Consider the following 23,016-nt stretch of genomic DNA (forward strand, 5'->3'; position numbering starts at 1 on the left):
ACCTACAAATTAGCAGGTGGACATTTTATGCAGATCTGCACCCTCTGTTGGCATCAGTTTTGGTGCTGCATAGGTGGCCATCTTACTCTCAGTGGCCAATGGAAGAGCCGAGGTTATGCTTTCCTTCAGTTTTGCACCCCCAGGACTGATGAATATAGCAGGCAGAGGACGGCTTCCAGCCAGGTGTGATAGTGGCGTCATTTGTGAAATGCTGGAAACATTTGGAGAACGTAATGTCAAAGTGTACATAGTGGAAAGTAATGCTGTGCCTGAGGGCATGTGATCCACTCCTGTAAAGCCCTTACCATTACATGGTACCGTTATTATTATGGGGCCCAATTTTGTAAGAAAGGATACAATTTATATGGTAAAATAGAAGTTCTAGCCTTCAGGCTACAGTCTGGTGGAGAACAGAAGTTTCCAAGAACGAATGAGTTGGCTATTCCTTGTTCTAGCAATTGGATAAAATAACTTTCTTTCCTCCCCCCCCCCCCCGGCACTAATAATAGGGTGACCATATGGAAAAGAGGACAGGGCTCCTGTATCTTTAACAGCTGCATAGAAAAGGGAATTTCAGCAGGTGTCATTTGTATGCATGCAGCACCTGGTGAAATTCTGTCTTCAAAACAACCATTGAACTGCAGGACCTATACTAGAGTGACCAGATACAAAAGAGGGAAGGGCTCCTGCAGCTTTAACTCTCTCAGTAAGGAATCCCTGACACTGACATCCCATGGCCCACTGTTCCATCAAGGACTTACAAAACTCTACTAGGACATAGAATGTGGAAGAGCATAGTTTGAGGTGTGTGTGGGGGGGTCATGGCATAGTCCTGGGTGTTGCAGCCTGACGCTCAGAGTAGATGTAGAAACAGTTTCCTGCTTGCTGCAAATGTGCCACTTTGTCACATGGACCATTAAACCCCTGCTTTTTTTTTAAAAAAAATTTTTTTACAGCACTTCCTAATTTAACATGTTAGTTTTATGTCCGCCTAATACAATTTCCTTTCTGGTCTTTCAGGTGTATGTGTCTTTCGAGGCTCATCATTTCAGGTAGGTCAGATTTAATGTTATTTGTTACCTGCCGTGCTTGCCTTGAATTAGTTTTCATTTTATTGGGTGAAAGGGGCTTCGTCCTTGAAGCAATTTCTAGTCTGCTCAAAATGGAATCGTAGCGCGGAAATTATTGAGGGACCAGAGGGGTCCCGGCCCCCTTACCTTTTGTGAACCCCCCTCACCTACTGTGTTTGAGAAGGTTGTGGTAGAACAGAGGTGGCTAGGTAGGAGTCAGAGAGGGCTTGTGGATTTCCATTAAGGGAGCCATCCTCTCCTCTTGTAATTTGAGCACTGTGAAAGCGTTTGCTGTACAGCTACCAATTTATTGCGGTTCTGCTTTTCTTGCATTTTATGACACAGTGTTCATGTGTAATAATTAAAAAACAATCATTAAAAAAGGCTTTGGCTGTGATCTTAAGCATGCTTATGAGACTGTAATTTCCTTTGAACACAGTGGAATTTATGTCCAAGTAAATATTCATAGGATTATGCTCTTTATTGATCTGAATATAAGTAGAGAATTGTGTATATCTGCTAGGTTTTTCTTCATTATTTTAGATTTGATTTTAAGTAAACTGTATTTTTTTAATATTAACAGAATTACTATATCTATATCTGTTATATATTATACACACAAGCACAGTATACACACACAAGCATAGTATACACACACATACATATCTATAATATATTTCAAGTTCTGTGGTACAGTACAGTATATGTTTAAGATTTTAGAAACTTTATTAAATTTTCATTTTTTTACTCAGCCATAGTTTTATGCTTGGTTGAAGGAGTGAGAACAAGAAAGGATCTTCAAAATAAGCAACCAGAATATTGCTGAAGCCCTGATTTTGTGACATAAGATATTGCTGAATATTAACACACACACACACACACACACACACACACACACACTGAAGAAAGTATTCGGTGTGTTGAAGAAAGTATTAGGTGTGCAAGAATATGTATGCAAATTTCCCCCCTTAGAGCAGGGATGGGCAATTTCTGGCTTTCCAGAAGTTTTGGCCTACAACTCCCATCAACCCTAGCCAGCATAGACAATGGGTGAGGGATCATGGGAGTTGTAGGCCAAAAACTTTGGTGGGCCACAAGATTCCCACCCCTGCCGTAGAGTGCCATGGTGGATTGGGCTGTAAGTGCTTGAGGAATGAGTAAGGCATGCATTGTAATACTTGCAGCAAAGAGATAGAAAAAGAGTAACATCAATGCCATCACAGTTCTGATTATTAGTGCTGAGCTCAGGGCTGGCCTTACCATGAGGCAGAGTGAGACCGTTGCCTCAGGCAGTAGGTTTTGATGGGTAGGAAGGGGCAGTGAGGTGTTGGAGGACATAGCGGTGTGAGACACACAGTCTCCTCTGAGCCCCTTGAACTAGCCTGGTGCCCTCAGCTGCAGTGGAAGATGCTGCCCCATTGGCAGTGTTGACATAAGATTGAACTGCCAATCGGGTTGACTTTTATTCATGGAGTGGGGAGAGGTGCCATCTTATCCTTTGCCTCAGGCAACAAAATGTCTTGGCTGAGCTGAAGTGTTAGCCGAAGCATGATAGAGCATTGTTTTCTGGGCCATTCTTTGGGGAGGAAAAGAATGGGGGCCATGAATGATCAAGCAAAAGTGTTTGTGTGTGTGTGTGTGTGTGTGTGTGTATATATATATATATATATATATATATATATATATATATATTTGGCCCGGCTTTACTTACTAGCACTTCCAGTCTAAAAATGGTGTCGCTCTTAAGTCCATAGAGCAGCTGTGGGGAAACTCTGGCCTGCAGACTGAATGTGGCCTGTGAAGCTCTCTAACCATGAAGCTGTTCCTCTTGAGTACTCCCTCTTTTGACAAATACGCCCCTCTATTTTGGTCTTTGTCCTACCCACCCCCTTCTTCAGATTACTTTAACGCTTCCGGAATATGCATGTGCTTTCCCCCATGTGGTTAAACTCCCTCTGACCTGTCCCTGCCCTTTTCGGACATTGTCAAGGCCTTCTGCAATGGCCGGAGAGCCTTGTCGCTTTCTGTGTTGATTCACATTACATCAGCGTAGAGCAGACATGGAGCCCCTCTGGCCCGTAGGCTGGATGTGATTTGTGGGGTTTCCCTACCTGGCCCACCAGCTTCTTCCCCGGCCCTGCCATTGAGAATCGTGGCCAATGGTTCCTTGAGTTTTTGCTGGGAATCCAAGCTGTGTGGCTTGTCTTTTTCTGTCTCTATGGATGACAAATAAGGATGCTGGATTCGGAACTAAAATTGGATCGAGACTCCCCCAAACATCCCAAGTATTTATCCGGAATAACTGGATTAATTTCTCAGAGATCTGGAAAATAGACCTGCAATCCTGGTTGGAGTTTGGAAACGTAGTTCCCATTGTTTCCAGCATCCATGGATATGGCAGGGATCATGCAGTCTGTTGCTTTCTGGCTACGCCATGTGAGACACGAATTGTCCTTAACAATTGTGGTTGTAACTTTGTTAAATGAGATGCACATCAAAGAAATAGCCTTCTCTGTACTGGTCCCCCGTCTGTAGAGTGTCCTTCCCAGGGAGATCTGCCTGGCCTCTTCACTGTATACACTTAGCTCAAGAACTACTTCCAGCTGGTATTGAATCTTCAGTTTGTTGCTCTGATCATTTATTTTACTGCTGGTTCTTTAATATTTTTAATGTTTTAATATTTCTGTTTTCATTGTTTTGGGCCCTTTCTACACCTAAGGGTTATCCCAGAAAAATGGAGGGATTGTCCCTGCCTGCTCCCGGGATCCCCTGTGTGTCATTTGGATGCACAGGGATGATCCCTGGACGATCCCGGGAAAAAAGGCAGGTGTAGAAACAGCCTTGGTTGTTATTATATTGCGTTTTTAAAAATGGTTTTTGTTTTCATGATGGTAAACTGCTCCAAAAGCATCTACCGATTGGGCGGTATATAAATTTAATAAATTTACAAATACTTCTATTTGGTATCGTTGATCAACATGGTTTGCTTTCCCCTGTATGTAAGCTGCTTGGTGCTTTTCGGTCTAGGAACACTTCTAGGGTTAAATTCTTTTAGGAAGGCGGATTCTCAGTTGCCTCCCAACTTTGACATTGTCCTTTTTAAAAGCTGCCCTGTGCAAAGTGAGAGGAACGAGATGAAATTGATTTACGGCGCGTTGTCTTTGGCGGACGGCTCGGCGAAAAGCCGGAGCAGATTGCATGCATTTGTTTCCATTAAAAATATACTGTGGAGCATCACAGTGTTTTAAAGGCTATTGAGAAATCTGCCTACACTCCATCAACTCTAATAAATCGTGCGGCAGATAATTCTCTCCTCCGCATTTTGGCTCAATAAGTACTGTAATATGCTGGTGCTAAGAATGTGCGGAAATGAGACGTCAGGATGTCACCACTGTCTGTTGACGTGCGGGTGATATTTGCAGGTCTTTCCTCCCCTTCTTTTCGTTCTTCTTCTTTCACCCTCCTAGTTATTTGAGGTAGCAAAGACAATGTGGATGCCAGGCACGTACAGAACATCTCTTCATCATGTTGCACTGCCTAAGTGACTGATTTTCAGCCCTCCACTTATGATGGAGTCCTGGTTGCTCTCCACATAGCTCCACAAATGTCGTTTGACATGATGGAAGTCTACTCATCACTATGGGCGAGCAGGTCTGAACATAGAAATCTGCCTTATTCCTCCGGATCATTGGTCCATGTGTTTCAGGGAGCAGAACCTCAGGCCTGGAGACCAAACCTGTCCCTCCAGCAGGGCAAATACGGTCCTCTGGTGTGTCCAAGATAGCCTCGTTCCCTTCCCCTGTCCAAAACCACTTTCCCGCAGCCTCTGATCTTTGAAGATTCCCTGGCTTTTGTGCAGTTTCCCCCCTTCCATTCTAAAAGGTTGAAATGTCCTCTCCTAAGGCTTGGTTACTGGCACTAAGAACTTTCAGCTAAAATGTGCTTGTATGCTTCTACAGTATTTTGCAGGGTGTTTTTTAAAGTAATTTTTCCAACTGCACAAATGCCCTGTCAGATACTCCCCTCCCCACTCCGCTCAAGCAAAATATATTATTTCTCTTTCACGACTGGACAGATACCAACACTAGTAGCACATTAAACTTAAAGACAGATTGACAGGGCCATAGGGATACCCAAGAAGGACGACAGACCAAGAGACATACACCACTGGTTGTCACCTACAGCCCCCAGTTGAAACCACTGCAACGGATCATCAGTGAACTCCAACCCATCATCAGCACAGACACTTCTCTCTCACAAGCCTTGGGAGGTAGACCAGTCCTGGCCTACAGACAACCTCCCAACCTGAAGCAGATGCTAACCAGAAATAGTACACAGGACAGAGTCACAGACCGAGAGACCAGACCATGCATTAGACCCAAGTGCCAACTCTGCCCCCACATCTTTTCAGGCAACACTGTCACAGGACCCAAAAACACCAGTCACACCATCAAGGGCTCTTTCATCTGCATCCTTATATAATTTGCGTTACATGCCATCCCTGACTTTGTCTATTGTTAAATTCTTAATAAACACATACACATAACACGTGTCTTATTTTTTATTATTATTATTATTATTATTTATTTATTTATTTATTTATTTATATAGCACCATCAATGTGCATGGTGCTGTACAGATAACACAGTAAATAGCAAGACCCTGCCGCATAGGCTTACAATCTAATAAGTTGTAGTAAACAATAAAGAGGGAAGGAGAATGCAAACAGGCACAGGGAAGTGTAAACAGGCACCGGGTAGGGAGAAGCTAACAGTATAGAGTCAGAACAAACTCAATATTTGAAGGCTATAGGGAAAAGAAAAGTTTTTAGCTGAGTTTTAAAAGCAGTGATTGAGTTTGTAGTTCTCAAGTGTTCTGGAAGAGCGTTCCAGGCGTAAGGGGCAGCAGAAGAAAAAGGACGAAGCCGAGTAAGGGAAGTGGAGGTCCTAGGGCAGGCGAGAAGCATGGCATCAGAGGAGCGGAGAGCACGAGCGGGGCGATAGTGTGAGATGAGAGAGGAGAGATAGGCAGGAGCTAGACCGTGAAGAGCTTTGAAGGTCAGCAGGAGAAGTTTATATTGGATTCTGGAGTGAATTGGAAGCCAATGAAAGATTTCAGAAGTGGAGTGACATGGTCAGAGCGGCGGGCCAAGTTTTCAACTGCACATTATCAGATTTCCAACTGCACATTTCCCCCCCCCCCCCACTGCACATTTTGTGTCCAACTGCACACTAATACCCCCCTGCTATTTTGGCCCCATTCCTCTTGCCTTCAGTCCCTCCCACTTCTAGAATATAGTCTCTGACAGCTTCTCTGCAATGGAATTCATCCCTCGTCGCAAAAAGAGATTGTTTACTCTGGTGGTGGGCAGCTCGTGGCCCTCCAGAAGTTGTTGGACTGCAACTCACATCATCTTTCACCAATGGCTGCACTGGCTGGGGTTGATGGGAATTGCAGTCCAACAACCTCTGGAGGACCACATGTTCAGCACCCCTGGTCTGCACTGCCCACTCTGACCGGCTGTTGCTCTTCAAGATCTTCAGGCGGAGACCTTCCCTGTTCCTGCTGCATGAGCATCCTTCAGTTGGAAATGCCATTGGGTGTTTTGGCATAAGACCAAGAGAAGAGCCATGCTGGATCAGACCAAAGCCCTATTTAGTACAGCACCTTGTGTTCCTGCAATGGCCAACCACATGCCCATGGGAAGCCCACATGCAGGACAGGAGTGCAACAGCATCTTTCCATGTGTGTTCCCCAGAGACTTTTATTTGAAAGCATGCTACCTTTTATCCTGGAGAAAGTAGCCATTGATAGCCTTCTCCTGACTAGTAGCCATATTAATTTGTCTAATCCTCTTTTAGATTCATCGGATGGCTAAACTACATGTTACACTAATTGTTTAGTGTGTAGTGGTGTGTTGTGATGCATGATAGTTTTCTTTACTCTTGTGTGAGTGTGCATGGCCCTGAATCAGATGGGGACCATGGCGCTCAGGGAGGGGACGATTAAACCGTCCTACCTATCCATTCATCCTACTGAATTTTACCGTTGTCGTTGGTGGGGAGTTAAAAAAAGTGGTGGTGGAGTATTGGGGGGGAATGGGGGTCCTCCCTGCCCTGAATTCCCAGGATCCAAATCAAGGCTGCACATGCTTACACAAGAGTAAAGGAAATGATCGTGCATAGTTACATGCTTTGAAATTAGGGTAAATTGGTTTAACTTTGCACGATGTGAAGCAATACTGACTCTTGTCTGTCCTGAATCTCTCACCATTCAGCTTTATGGGATGACCTTGGGTTCTAGTGTTATGAGAGAGGGAGGAAAACACCTTCCTATCCACTTTCTCCACGCCGTGCGTAATTTTATATACCTTTAACATGTGCCTCTAGTCTCTGTACTTGTCTTTTTTTCTAAACCCCAAAAGACCAAATTTTGTAATCTTCCCTGATGAACAAAAGGGCTCTCCTTCACAAAATTGAAACAGACAGTCTTAAAACTCCTATCAGGAAAAAATGAAAGTCCCTTTATGAAGTAACAGCAAACTAGACCTGAGTTTCATGTGGCTACTATGGTTGGTTGCTGGATCAGGTAACTCCAGTCGGAAGTGCTACTTTCAAGATCAAAAGGGGGAATACTAGTGTTATTCTTGCATTGGTATTTCTTTTGCATGTTGCTGCTTGCAGGTTTTAACCAGGTCAAGGTGTGTGTTTAACAAGAAGTGCATTGCTTGGCAGGAATCATGGGACTGTTAGTCTAAAAAGGGAGGTGGGCAAGAAAAGGTTTTGTGGTGTTGCTTTTTTTAAATATAGAAAGCTTCTTGAAGCTTTCACCATCTCAGAAAGTCTTAGTGCTATCAGCAGCAAATAAACTGATAGAAATGAATTCCTTGATGCACCGGTATTTGCAGCTGACAGAAAACAGAAGAAGGGTGAGAAAGTCATAGATGGCATATGGAGGGAAACCAATACTGGTGATCCACAGTGCATGCACTGCTTTCAGATATTGCAGGGTTGGCCGTAATGGGTTCACTAAACTGCCATCTGGGATCTTGTGTGTTATATCTTCTGTTTGTTGAAGAGGTTGCTCAGTAGCCTGGTTCGCACATCACAACAACCCATGGTTTGTTAAACTGTGGGTTGTTGTGGATGAAGTGGGAGCCACCGAGTGTGCTGCTGGCGGTGCCTGCCTACTTGCTCCTGCTGAGTGAAACAACTCAGGCACGTCCCGTCCCTGGGTGTGATGTTTGAACCTGTAATTGTGGGTTGTAGCGGGAGGAACAACCCTCACTTGTAACCCAAGAACAAACTATGGGTTACCTTACTGTTTACAATTCTTGCATCTGATGAAGTGGGCTATAGTCCATGAAAGCTTCTGCCAAAACACATTTGTTAATTTTTAATGTTCCAGAAGGCTTCGTTATAAAAATGTTAATCAGCGCTTATTATGAAGCTGATTTGGTGAGCTTCTAAACAATTCTATTTTTATTTTAAGTTGAAATGCTATGGAAATATGAATCAATATGACCAACATAAACTGAATATTGCTTCTTGTCGTTATCAACACTTCAAGGAAACCCAAAGAGTTTCAGAACTTGAAAAAAATAAAGTTCAACAGATACTTTAGACACCAGGCGAAAGCCATTTTATTCACCCGGGCTTTTTAAAGTATGATGTATCTGTACATTTTTAATCTGTTCTTTTTAATCTCTGTGTTTTGCACTTTAGTTGGGGGTGTATTTTTAATTGCTGTATTATCATGAACCCGCCTAGGAATTAATTTTTGATGTAGAACAGTATATATAAATATTTTAAATGAATCAATAAATAATAAACAGATGACACGCATAACAACAGCAGCGAAAACTGTAGAAGGCAAAAGTCAGTTTCTAAATGCAGTTTTGGTTAAGCTGCAGGGCGGTGGGGGCGGCGTAATGTTTTTGAGCCTTGATACAAGGCTGGAGAGCATGGAACTCTCACTCATAATGAACATATGGAGTCCTCTGAGATTCCATCCTATAGAAGACTGTAAAGTAGCATACATGGCCACATTATCCTCAACCCCCAACTAATGTGGGGTCTGTAGAACAGTACTTACCAAGAAGAATCAAAGGGAAGGTTGGAGGTGTTTCTCCCTTCCAACTTAATCTCTCCTGCAAATTTGCTCCTTCCTTGGGGGCATTTGCAGGAGATATTTGGGAAGGCATGGGAATGGTTATCCACTCCTTCTTCGCCTACCATTGGTTCTTGCTAGTAGATGCCCTTCTTGCCCTTGCGTCCACCATGATCTCTTCTCAATTATCACAGAGTGCAGGACACGGAATAATGGGCTCAAATCATAGGAAGCCAGGTTCCGGCTGGACACCAGGAAAAACTTCTTGACTGTTAGAGCAGTGTGACAATGGAATCCATTACCCAGGGAGGTGGTGGGCTCTCCCACACTGCATTGTCCCACACTGTCCAGCTGCATTCAGGATGCAGCTGGACAGCCATCTGTCAGGGATGCTTTAAGGTGGGTTCCTGCATTGAGCAGGGAGTTGGACTCGATGGCCTTATAGGCCCCTTGCAACTCTACTATTCTATGATTCTATGATTATCTCTTGGCAAATATGAGATTTGCCAAGAAAGTTGGGATCCTGAATTTGCAACTGTTGTTTACTCATCATCTTCAGATCCTTAGTCCCATGTGTCCATTTCTGCCATGTGTCCATTCCAGGCAGTGTCTGTCCAGGGCATAAAACAGAGGGTCTTTCCTATCTCTCTTAGCTGTGATATTTTCTAAATCTGGAGATGCCAGATGGAGAATCCTATCGCCCTCTGCCTTGCTATCAGGTGGCAACGATGATGCAATTAGAAAAGGTAGGCAGAGTGTTTGCACCAGGGGTGTTGACGCTTTTTCATCCTGAGGGCCGAAATCAATTCTGGAGAAGTTCTCAAGGTCCATATTCCATTGGTGGGTGGGACCAAAGGTAGAAGAGGTGTGGCCAAAATACAAGCTCTCACTGCCAGTAACTAAGCCTTAGCAGACCCATTTCAACCCCAGGGAGCCACCAACGATTGGCATTTGGGGGAAAGTAGGTGGGGCCAGGAAAGGGGGAGGGGCCATTTTGGGAATCCAGATTGGGTGGGATTTCTCCCCCACGTAGGCTGGATTTGGCTTGCACTTCCCCGGTCGATGCAAGCCTCCTGGCTTATGCAAAATCGTTCTCAGCATTGGGGAACACTTGCCAATATTTGACGGTGGCCAAACAATAGACAGTCTGTTAACTTAGCTCCCAGTCATAGAGTGCCGTGCACTGCAACTTTTTGACGTTGCAGCACAGCATCCTGGAGGGGTCCTATTTGATCTGTTCCCTGTTTGTCTCTTGAGCAAAGCAGTTCCATGTTTTAGCCTAGTAAGTAAAGCCCCCCGCCCCCGCTTCCAGCAGCTCCTCTCAAAAATAAATAAAATAGATGAATTGGTGACTAAGTCAGCTACTTTCCTTTCAGTCGGCTCCTTTTTCTTTGTCGTCATGAAGGTTTGAAGGTAGCGCATTATAAAAAGGATTGATTATGTCTGATTGGACCCTGCTTCCCAAGCACTTATGGCTGCGTGCACAGTGGTAAATGCTGAAAAACAATATTCTATGCAAAAGAGGTGTGCGAGACGCATCGCTTTCCCCATCGCCTGCATTTGAAATCGCCTGGGGCGGAACTCCTTTTATGCTTCAGAGACTCTCTGCATCTCATGGGGGCCAAATGCATTTCTTGGCTGTTTTTATACTGGATGCTAATGTTTATAATCCGGAGCTGTTTAGTTATTGCATTTCATTTTTCAAGGGATCGAGTCGTCTGCGCACGATGGTGCCTAAGGAGCATTCATCGATCGAGCATGCACAGGGCGTTCTGCCTGTAAAACTTCTGCTGACGGAGTCCTGAAAACAGCCCAGAATGTTGGGTTGCAGCGTCTTGAAATGGACCGTTGCACGTCGCCTGGATTAATAATACTTGTCACTTGCTCTGTGTGTTCTCGAGCGACACAGCCTTTCTTGAGCCTTGAGAAGGCCGTCTGATTGCCCTCTGAGCTCAGTTAAGACTCCTTGCTTTATCGATGAAGGAGGATGAAAGGCAGAAAGGTCAAATGGCTGGTTACCAGGGATCATTGTGCAAGAATTCAGCCGTGTGCTTCCCTCCACCTTTCGGAGCATAGTTTGAATCGAGGCTTAGCTCTGTCTTTGTTAAAGCCCTGCCTTGGTCCTAGACTACCTGATTTAATCATAAAGAAGAGGCTGCTTCTGTGCATGCATGAAGTGCATTATAAATCACACTGAAACCTAAATGAAAGGCAGCCCTGTCTGGGATTAGGAGCCAGGGCTTTCATTTCGTTTTCATCTGTGGCATCCTGCTTTTATTTCATTTCATTTATTATATTTCTCTTCTTCCCCATACCCAGAGCTCTCTGGGTGGTTCACAAAAATTTAAAACCATTAAAAATACATTATACAAAGTAGTAAGCTATTTACATAAAAAACACATCACCCACCCACCCACCATGTAAGACAATCCAGGACCTGATTAAAAGTTCATTATGTGCTGCCGAACGCCTGAGAGAAGAGGGCAATTTTAACCTGGTGCTGAAGAGATGACAGTGTTGGTGCCAGGCGGGCCTTGTCAGGGAGATCATTCCATAATTGGGGCCACCACCAAGCAGCCCCTGTTCCTTGTGGTCACCTTCCGAGACTCCCTTGGAAGAAACACCTGAAAGAGGGCCTTAGATGATCCACTACGAGGATCATAAAACTATTGTATGTTGTTTTTACCCATACCTTAGTTGGGGCTAGATTCCAGGAAGAGAATTTCAAAAAGAACGTATCTTTATATGAGTGACTCTGGAGACTTTAGTTAAACTGGAAGCAGAAGGAACAGGAAGCATAAGTGCCTTGCACTTCCTGTTCCCAGCATACATTTCTTTATTTAATTTCTATCCTACCATTTGCCTCCCCTCCAAATGGCACTCAAGGCAGCTAACAGTAAAATCCATGTTAAAAACAAAATCTTAATTACATACCCACTGACATCTTTCAATCCATGGAGGGCCCAGTAAGGGTCAGTTACTCCCCCAATCCAGATATGGTTTTGCAGCCCGGAGATAGAGTAAACATTATTTGCTCTCCAGATAGGCCTCCAAAGAAAGGACTGCCCTCTGTAAACTGGAGCACATGGCCACCCTATCCTGGTGAAAATTGCTTCCAGAGATCTATCCATTTTAGGGTCATTCCATTGTGGGTCACGGCTACAATCTCTGACCAGTCTTCAGAAACAGACCCAGACAAGCTGCTTTACTGCAGTCAAGACTACATGGGTGAATGAACGTAGCTAGGCTTACAATGAGAGAAAGCCCTTACCAAGGACCACAGAAACTGTGGATAGGTTGGATTTAGGCCATGTGCCATGAGCCGTCCATTTCTACAGCGTACATATGATTAAGGACATCTGCTCGGATTGGACAAGGACTACTAGCCATTTGCCATAGACAGCCATGTCATGGCACCCACATAATATAAGAAGGAGCCCTGTGGCTACTTCTTATTCTGCCAGTGGTTTCTAGTGTAGCAAAAGTGCAGTTGTACAGAAAGAAAATTCCCGTTTAAAAGCACTTCGTCTGCCAAGAAATTTGTAATTAAGGCTCTATCATGTTTAGAGCAAGCAGTTCTGCCAAAAAAGTAAGTGGAGAAAACTTCGTAACTTTGTATCGTTACTTTGGCTCCTCCAAAAGCACCAGCAAAATGTGCCTTCGTGTTTTGAAGCCTTGCAGTGTGTGACGTCTGTGGTGGCAGCCCGATTCTAGTGGACCATTTGAGGGAGGAAGGGGGAGGAGACTCACAGGCCAGACTTCACGCGTGGCCTCTGCCTGTCTTCTCAGAGCCCCCTTTGAATACACTACTTTTAAAAAAAGCAACTTCCAGCAAGTTAGTAAGCCAGCCCTCTTCCTGTTGGTGCTAGTTATCTGCATGCAGGGAGCTTTTTAAAAATATTTTTTTCATAGTGGAGCGTACAAAACAATGGGGCTGCCCCACATTGCAGGATGAAGCAATATGCTCCCACCTCACCCAGCTGCATGTCTTGAAAAGGTGAGGAGAGAAGCTGTTGAGAAGAGCTTTGACAGTGGGAATGTTTAGAAATGTTTATTATGGAATCCCACCTTCCCTTCTTCATATATATATTTTAAAAAAACAGCAACAACCAGCTGTTCTCAGGAGTCCTACACATCTAGAGGCCACCGGGTCAGGGAACTCTGCTATCTATTCTATAGGGTGCATCATGGATTTGGGGCTATGTTTCAGTGCCAGAGCTGTGGCAAAGCAATAGGGCCTATGGCTCCGTGGTAGAGCACCTGTGTTGCATGCAGAAGGTTCCAGGTTTGATCCCTGGCATGTCCAGGTAGGGCAGGAAAAACCCTTGCCTGAATTCCTGGAGAGCTACGGCTGCCAGTCCAAGTTGACAATACTGGGCTAGATGGATCCCTGCAGTGACCTCAGCATATTGCAGCTTTCTATGTTCCCGTGATTTTGAAAATTGCAGGCTTCTATCTATATATCTATATCATCTTCCCTTCCTTTTACCTCCTCTGCCTGGAGTAGAGTGGCCATATGGAAAGGAGGACAGGGCTCCTGTATCTTTAACAGTTGAGTAGAAAAGGGAATGTCAGCAGGTGTCATTGGTATGCATGCAGCACCTGGTGAAATCCCCTCTTCTTCTCAACAGTTAAAGCTGTAGGAGCCCTGCCCTCTTTCGCTAGAGTGACCAGATACAAAAGAGGGCAGGGCTCTTGCAGCTTTAACTGTTGTGATGAAGAGGGAATTTCACCAGGTGCTGCATGCATATCAATGACACCTGCTGAAATTCCCTTTTCTATACACCTGTTAAAGATACAGGAGCCCTGTCCTCCTTTCCATAGGGTCACCCTAGCCTGAAGCATTTGTTTATGGCAGCCTTCCCCAGCCTAATGCACTCCAGATGCTGGCTGGGGGATTATGGGAGTTACAGTCCAACACATTGTGAATGCACCATGTTGGGCAATGCATGTTTATGGCAAGAGGTAAAGATGGAGGTGGAGGGAGCCTTGATTGCGTATGACAGTGTGTTCCGAGTGTGAACATGTTTTGTCTTGTGGTCACCCATAATACAGATGCAGCATCCAGCAAAAATATTGATCTACATCTCCCATTGAAATGCTCGTTCACCCAGTAATGGAAAGGGTGGATCTCAATAGTGGCATGTTGATTGTGTGATTAATATTAACTACTTGGTAATGGCGCATGTAATTTATAAACTTGCTTGTTGGTACAAGACCTATATTTCTTTGCTGTGCACATCAAATATAGTTTACTGATATGTCAATGCTGTGTGTTTTTCTAATCTCGTAGATAAATATACAACCAATGTAGAATCTTGAAACTGAGTAAAGTTTATATGAATGGATCTACTACTCTTACTTGCATTTTCAAAAAGCTATCAAGAAGAGTTTTATTTTTGAGTCATGAATCCACATTAAGAGTTGCCTCTAAGGTTTAGCAAACTTCCGCAATCCGAATCCTTCCAGATCTTGTTTCCTACAACTCCCATCAGTCTTGATCTTTGGCCGTGTTGGCTGGGGATGGGGAGTTGTAGCTAACACTTGGAGGGACCCAGATAGGGGAAAGCTGGCTTGGAGTGAATCCAAACCTTTTCCTCCACCCTCTAACTACAATCACAAGTCATTCTGGTCTTTAAAGTTGCATTTGAAGGTTTCTTCTGCAACCATGAGGATCAGTTGCTTATTTTTTCATTTCATTAATTCGTCTAAGCTAAGAAAGTAGCTTATATTGTTATGAGCAATTCTTTCATAAATGCTGTGTACAAATACCTCTCCTTTGCTGATATCTGGAGGAAGATGACTTTGTTCAACGTACTAGACTAGGACTGAAGTGATTCAGGTTTCGGTCGGCAGGTTATTTGGATCCTCAGTTAGGGTGTTGATTATGGTCATCTCATCTCTCTCTCTCTCTGTCTCTTTTACGGTTTCTATGCCTTATGGCAGTAGAGGTAGTATAGTGCTAAGCAGGCCAATGGATGGAGACTCAGTGGCCACGTTCAGACAACACGAAAGTCAATGGTGGGGTAATAATCAGTTGTTTATCTAGGGGTTACTCACCACACAACATGATAATAATCAATGATGGTGTGGATTAGGATCAGCGTTGAGTTGACTGTTAGTCGATGCTTAGATGACTCACTCATCCCCTGCCCTCTCCCCCTCCTCAGTCCTCCCACTAGTATCCCATCAGCCATTGCTGCTGAAAATCTATCCTGCCAGCTGGACTAGAACGACAGCTACTGGTTTGACTGCTCTTGCCTTGCAGCTCTGTGACTAACGAAATAACCAACATGGCCAAGGAAATAACCAACGGCGCCTTCCGCACTACACAATAACCAGTGTTGGTTCAAATAGCCAACTCTGCACAGCATTGGTTATTTGCATTAGTTATTTTGGCAAAATAACCAACCGTTGGTTAAAAAACTCCCTCCACAAAACACGTAACCCCTGGTGGGTTAAATAACCAACTTTTGACTATTTAAACCACCACTGGTTATCGCGTTGTCTGAACCCAGCCAGTCTTTGTCCTAATACTACAAAATAAATTGTGGGGGGAAAGCAAATATATGCTAGTATGTTTAATCCATAACATTTGTATAAGAATTCTGCTGCCTTTTCTTTCTTGCATCGAACTCGTGTGTGTGTGTGTGTATGTTTGTATATAAATCAAAGCATATAAACAGTCCTGACACGAGGAATAAAAAATGCTTTAACCAAAGCAAGGAGTGTCTTCCAAGGGGAAGGCTGTTTAACTGTTGCAGTATCCATCCATTTCAATAATCCAGTCCCCGCTTGGCTATTATGTTGTAAATCGTTGCTGTCTCCCCTAATCTGAACCTGTAGGCTCTGCAAAATTTAAACTTTGTGCTGTGTGTGGATTATCTGGAATTTCCTTGTTTTTGTCCCCCCCCCCCCCTTCCTCCTTGATGCTCTGATCAAGATGGAAAAGCGAAGAGGTGAAACTTGAAGTGTGCTTGAAGGAAAACAAGACCAGAGAGACAATTATTTCCTCCCATGGAACCAGCAGACGGGGTCGGGGAGGGGGGGGAGACGATGACCTTAATTACCAGCAGATGTGGCAACCAAACAGGACGGTCCAAGGACTGACATTTGTTGTGGCATAGAATAATCACAGTGTCCATGAAAAAAGAAAGAAAGGGATATTGGCTTGAAATGATTTCATGGCCGTAGCTGCAGAATTTTGATGAGGGTCCAGGAGAGAGGCACACCCCCCCCCCCAACACACACTGATCATGTCACTCTTAATCTGGCAATTGTTTTGAGGATTTTTTCCCCACTTGAAAAAATAATCTCCAGATTTCAGAGTTGGATTAATAGACTCTTCTGCCTTCTCTTTAACCAGCGCAGTCAATGAATCCGAAACTACTGCAAGTCATGAGTAGGCATGGGAGGGGATTTTGTTCTATTTGCTCACCAAATTCACACTTCCCGAATCTATATGTGAACTGGAATGCAGTTATCTTTCGGTATTGGTATGCAGCTACATACAAAAATGTGTTTATTGGGGGAAAGGTTTCACAAAAATGCATACATTGGTGGGAAAAGATATAAACATGCATTTTGTAAGCCTTATTTAATAAGGGGAAATTGGTAGCAAAAAACTATACTAGGCAAACATGTGTTTAAAAAAATGGATATACTAGGAAAAATACATCTTGGTGTCAGATGCATTCATGGGAGCGTCCCCACTGTTTGCTGAGAAATGGTTCAGAAATCCAAAACATTTCACATTTATTTATTTATTTATTAAATTTATATACCACCCCATAGCCGAAGCGCTCTGGGCGGTTTACAAGAGTTAAAAACAGTGAACATTAAAAAGTATGCAAAATTTCAAACCATCAAAAACATAAAAACAACAGTATAAAAACAACGGTATCCATTTAAAAACAACAGTTCTGGGGTCCATTAAAAAACAAACAAACTTAGCGTTGTTAAATGCTGTTAAATGCCTGAGAGAAGAGAAAAGTCTTGATCTGGCACTGAAAAGATAACAATGTTGGCGCCAGGCAAGACTCATTGGTGAGATCATTCCATAATTGGGGGGCCACCACTGAAAAGACCCTCTTCCTTGTTGCCATCCTCCGAGATTCCCTTAGAGGATCTTAGATGTTGAGCGCAGTGTACAGGTAGGTTCATGTTGGGAGAGGCGTTCCATCAGGTATTGTGGTCCCAAGCTGTGTAAGGCTTTATAGGTTAAAACCAGCACCTTGAATTGGGCTCGGAAACGTATAGGCAGCCAATGCAAGCAGGCCAGAATCAGTGTTATATGTTCGAACCTTCTGGTTCCAGTTATCAATCTGGCTGCTGCATTTTGCACAAGCTGCAGCTTCCGAACGGTCTTCAAAGGCTGCCCCACATAGAGGACATTGCAGTAATCTAATTTGGAGGTTACCAGAGCATGGACGACTGAAGCTAGTTATCCCTGTCCAGATAGGGGTGTAGCTGGGCCACCAAACGGAGTTGGTAGAAGGCACTCTGTGCCACAGAGGCCACCTGATCCTCAAGTGACAGAGATGGTTCTAGGAGAACCCCCAAGCTACGAACCTGCTCCTTCATTATCATAGTAATCCTTCCAACGGTATTACTATTCCGCGTGTTGCAGGAGGAAGACTGAGGCTAGATCCAGGATGGAATTCAGGGTGGACCTGGCCTACCTTGTTATTTCAAAGCATGTTGAAGCCCATTCTTTCAACATGCTTTGCATGCAATCCCCTTCATCCCCAGCCTGCATAGCCAATGGTGAAGGAACTTGGGAGCTGTAGGCCACAACATCTGGAGAACCACAAGTTGCTCTGCACCTGTTTCTAGTTTTTGTTTTGTTCTTGTGGCACATTGTACTAACTTGGACTGTGGTAGATTGATAGTGGTGGTCTCATACCATCTGTGGAGGCCTGCCTTCTTTTAGACTTCGAATTCCACCCCAGGGCTGGGAATCAGGGCCGGATTAAGTCCAGCTGATGGCCTAAGCACAGCCCAGTAGTGGTGCCCCCTTGGCCCTTCCATTGCTTAGCTGGAAAGACATTAAGACTCAGTAAGTGCTGAAGGTGAAATAAAACTCAGTTTTCTTCAAGGCCATCCCCCACGCCAGAACACACAACTACATTAAATATAAACTCTTTTTTATTATATTTATTTAACACTAAATAGCAGCAAGCAATATAAGCCAATTACTTACTTATAACTAGGGCAACAGAAAAAAAACCATCACTGTTTTATGCATTTTTTAATAAAACTGTTAGAAGGGAAAATGCAAATGCAAACATTTATTGAAAACGAGTTTTAATCTGGAATTCCTTAAAATTCGATGGCTACAGCTATGGTACAACTCTGTGGTGCCCCCCCCTTCCCTTGGTGCCCTGAGCACATGCTTCTATTGCTTAAAGGTGAATCCAGGGCTGCTGGGAATGGATGGACACCTAAGGCATTTATGGCTGAGAAAAGACTTGGGAACTTAATTTCACACTGAGGGGCATGTGGTAGGAGCATGGGAACATTGGAAGCTACTGAACCAGAGTCTTGGTCCATCTAGCTCAGTATTGTCGACACTGACTGGCAGCAGTGCTCCAGGGTTTCAGGCAGAAATTTTTCCAGCTCAGCCTGAAGGGTGTCAAGAATTGAACAGGGGAAGCCTGTGCTCCACCACTGAGCTACAACCCCTGGGATGAAAATGTATAAACTGGGGCGGGCAGCAAAAGCAGCAGCACATTTAGCTCTTCTGATGATTCTGGTGCGGCCCATTTCCTGGACAGCTTGCCGTCTGCTGCTGTTATTCTAGCATCCCAACCTGGGAGCCGAAAAAGTTGTCCGTGTGTCACGCTCCGGTTCTTTTTGTGATCGTGGCGGCCTCGGCTGCTTTCCCGGTCCTCCCTTGTTGCTTTTGCAGTAATGAGGTTCCTCTCGCCCAGGAAAGCTTGGCTGCTGCTTAACGAGGAGGCTGCCAGCCGTTTGTTAAGTGTGCCGTCATGGCGGAAGCAAATCACCATGAGGCTTTGGGGCTGGCATTTTCATTCCTGCCTGGCTGAGCGTCTGCCTTTGGTTATTAGTCTTCCACCGCTGTCCCTAGCCAGTGATGTGACACAATGGCGAAATCTGCCCTTGCCCACCCCAGGACTTTCCAGATGTCATGGACAACATCACCCATCGTCCCAGCCAGCCCATCATCCCAGCCAGCATGACGATGCTGGCTGGGGATGATAGGAGATGTCATCTAGAGGGTGCCAGTTTGATGATTCGCTACCAGGCCAGGTTTAAGTTTCTTGTACTTGTGTACAAAGCCCTAAACAACTTGGGACCAGGATATCTGAGAGAGCGCCATCTCCCCTACCAACCTGCCTGGTCACTGAGGTCATCCGAGGGCATGCTCCTGATGGTTCCACATAGACCCATCCTCCGATTGGCATCCACCAGGGGAAGAGCCTTCAGCGTGGTGGCCTCCCTCCTATGGAATTCCCTGCCTCGAGGTCAGGAAGGCGCCAACTTTGTATTCCTTTCAGCGCCTCCTGAAAACATTATTCCAGCAAGCCTTCCCTTGATGACCAGCCATGCTTCTATTTGCATTTTGCTTCTTTTAAAAATCTGTTTTAATGTGTTTTTATTTTATTTTATTTTAACTTGTACACTGCTCCGAGATTTTGAATGGGGAGCGGTATATAAATATTGTAAATCAATCAATCAATAGCGATAGGAGTTGTCATCTGGAGGGTGCCAATTTGGGAAGGCTGGGCCAGTGATGTTGGGAGGAAGAAGAAGAGTCCATCCCAAGCCTGCTCAGAGCTCTGCGACCTGCCTCATTCTCGGAGTTTAGCGAAAGCAGATGTATTACAGCCATTAATGAAAAGCAGCCATGACCTGCAAAGCTCCCAGTCGAAGGCTGAAATCACGCATGTGCTTTTTAAAGTGCTCCAATAATCGCACGGCCATCTTCCCTCCGCTTCCGTTAATGAGCACCGTTCCAAAGTTTTGCTTTCCCTGTTTTCAGTGTCTATTGCACAGGACAGGACTTTCTCCCACCTGCCTAGCCTTGATGCTGGCCCATGCCGCCCTGTGGCTAGACTCGAATGCAGTCCCACAGCTATCCTTTTCTCCTGCTCTGTTGCCATTTTTCACTATCTCTCCTACTCTTCAGTGAAACTGACAAGGTCATGGAATGTGGTGGTGGGAAGGCCTAAACCTTGTCACGTCCATTAGCACTCTTTAGCGTTTTAAAAAGAATTGGAAGTATTACTGCGCACCCTAGTGCTGTTGCCTAAGAAACAGGTGATTTTGTCCCAGTTGCATTTCCCATTCAAAGTTTCTACCCCTCATAGTGGGGGTGGTGAAATTTCAGAAGGAGGAGACAGAGGGCACGGCTAGACGGGGCGATATCCCGGGGATTGTCCCTGTGCATCCACATGACGCACAGGGGATCCTGGGAGCAGGGAGGGATTATCCCTCTCTTTCCCCGGGATATGGCCCTCCACTTCTATCTCTACTTTTCTCGCGGTCCCAGGATGATCTCGAGACCGCGGGAGGTGTGGCTGGGCATCCCGCGAGGAGCTGGGACGCGGGGTGGGATGGAGGGGGGAGCGCTTGAGCGCTCATCTTGAGTAAAAAAAAAAAATCCAAAATGGCGGGCGCACTGTTCTTTGTCCTCCTGGGATGTCATGCGCTGCATGTAGACTGAGGGAGGATCTCACGATCATCATATCGCGAGATCATCTTCCTCCACCCCCTTCGTCTAGCCATGCCCAGAGCTGACCAGGTTTTCCCGAGCGTCAGCGTTGTTCCTCTCTGCATGACTTGGGGAAGCAGAATCAGCGATTTATACGGGTCACAGGATGTGGTGTGGCTTGGCCGATAATTCTGGATTCTTTAGCACTGATCATCCGTGGCCCTGCTTCTAGGAGAACTCTGGCTGCACCGCTGAGCCTGTTGTTGTGAGTGAGGGGAAAGGAAGAACAAAACAAAACAGAAGTCCTTGTAGGTCAGTCTAATGGCTGGCCCCTGTTTACCTGCCCATTGAAGCAGCACCTGGCTTTCAAAAGGATGTGCTTATGCTTTGAGAGTCCCCTCCCCCCCCGCCTCAGAAGCTGTAACTAGATGCAAGAAGGACGCTGCAAAGCAAACGTTTACGGCTCAGCACACCCAGCATCTCACCTGACTTAGTTAGCTTCTCATTTAAATACCAAGGGTCAAGTTGTGTTCAGGCTCTTTTTCCTCTGAGTAGAGACCTCCAAATGTGTTTGACCTTAAAGGGTTTTTCTTCTTCTTCTTTTTTCCAGGCTGGATTTTTTTTTTTAAAGGCGCTTGAATAACTTTCCTCTTTATATGCCTGCCTGAAAATGAGCAGACAGCACCTTTGCTAATGCAGCGGAGGGAAGTTCACAATTTCCAGAGGCCACAGAAATCACGCAATTCGCCCCGCTGTATCAATAGTGGCCGTAAAGGCCCTGTTAGTGCAAGGGTAAAGGGTTTTGTTGGGGAAATACCCCCACAAACGCCTGGAAACTGTCAGACGATCAGTGGGTGGGGCTAGGGGCAGAGGGCGTGGCCATTTGGAGAACTCTGGTGGGCCAGTTTGGGACCTGAGTCAGGCCGGATTCAGCCTGAGATTTCGAAACTCCTGGCTTCCATTTTCTTGGGGGAAACTTGGCAAACCTGATGGCCAGAAGTGTTGTGTGTGTGTGTGTGTGTTGCTGTTAGTGTGATAAAGGATATTGTCCACTGATTGGAATTCCAGATAGAAGAGAGCGTCATTTTTTTCATCAAGTATACATGTAGTTTTTGTTCTTTTTCTTTATTTCATGATTTGTTTTCTGTTTTGTTCTGTTAAATTCACAATAAAAGGGAGAAAAAGATAGAAGAGGTGGACTCTGCTGGATTTTGTGTGAACTAGCCTTGCTCAACCTGCTACTCTCCACCTACAACTCCTATCATCCCCAGCTAGCATGGAAGTCACCAGATGGATGAAGGCTGCAGTGCACTGTGCCACACTGACTGTTATGACAGCGTCTTCTGGGCCAGCTGGGAGAGTAGGATGACGGGTAGCAATACTTTCGCATTAGCTGGAGAGCAGCGGAGGAACCAGCTTAGCAAACCAACTTCTATGGGAACTAGTGAGTGGCGAGTCACTAGGTCTCCAGTTCAAATCTCACTCCTGCCAGGTGCTCCTAAGCCAGTTGCTATCTCTTTGCTTCTGCAACGTGGGGTTCCCAATACTGACCTACATGGCAGGGTTGTTGTAAGGATTTCTAAGGTATATGAAGAGCTTTGAACATTTGAACGAACTAGAGACATGGGTGATTTGCACAAATTCCCCCAAATTTGTGCAAGTGTTCTCCATAGACCAAATCAGGGCTGATTCAGTCCATGGAGGAAATTTGCGCAAATTGAAATGGGTATCAGGCGCAAAATGAATGCAAGCACATGTTTGACAATTTATAAATATTTTTGGCAGACATGTGCTCATAATCACGCTTGGGCCTTTGAATGGGGCATGCTCGCATGCTTTGTGAGTTAAAACAAAATTCTCATGCATACCTACATATAGGCTTTTTTCAGATTAGCACTGAGTGGCTGTTGTCCCCTCCTAGATGATATGACACCAAAGCAAAGGAATACTCATACAATGCAAATCTGCACTTCAATATCCCACAGGTTGTAAAACTGAGAAATGCAAAATACCACTTTTGATAATGCAACGTGCATACGCCATCAAACATGACAGGGTGCCGACTGGTAAACTTTGATCACCTGTATGAGTTAATCCCAGTCAGTGGAGTCTGTTGAGTTCAATGTCAGTGGGGCGCACCTTGGGTAGCTCCGAGTTCTG

The 23,016-nt window shown here is 44.9% G+C and overlaps 1 protein-coding gene across 1 annotated transcript in view; it reads left to right on the plus strand.

Moving 5' to 3' along the window:
• FRAS1 (Fraser extracellular matrix complex subunit 1) overlaps positions 1-23,016 on the plus strand; it is a 355,924-nt gene that overhangs the window by 13,352 nt on the left and 319,556 nt on the right. Inside the window, exon 2 of the mRNA XM_063136077.1 lies at positions 1,021-1,052. Coding sequence (XP_062992147.1) covers positions 1,021-1,052 — 32 coding nt within the window. The remainder of the gene's footprint in view (positions 1-1,020; positions 1,053-23,016) is intronic.

The sequence above is a fragment of the Elgaria multicarinata genome, chromosome 10 (genome assembly GCF_023053635.1).
Source record: "Elgaria multicarinata webbii isolate HBS135686 ecotype San Diego chromosome 10, rElgMul1.1.pri, whole genome shotgun sequence".
NCBI classification, from domain to species: Eukaryota; Metazoa; Chordata; class Lepidosauria; order Squamata; family Anguidae; genus Elgaria; species Elgaria multicarinata.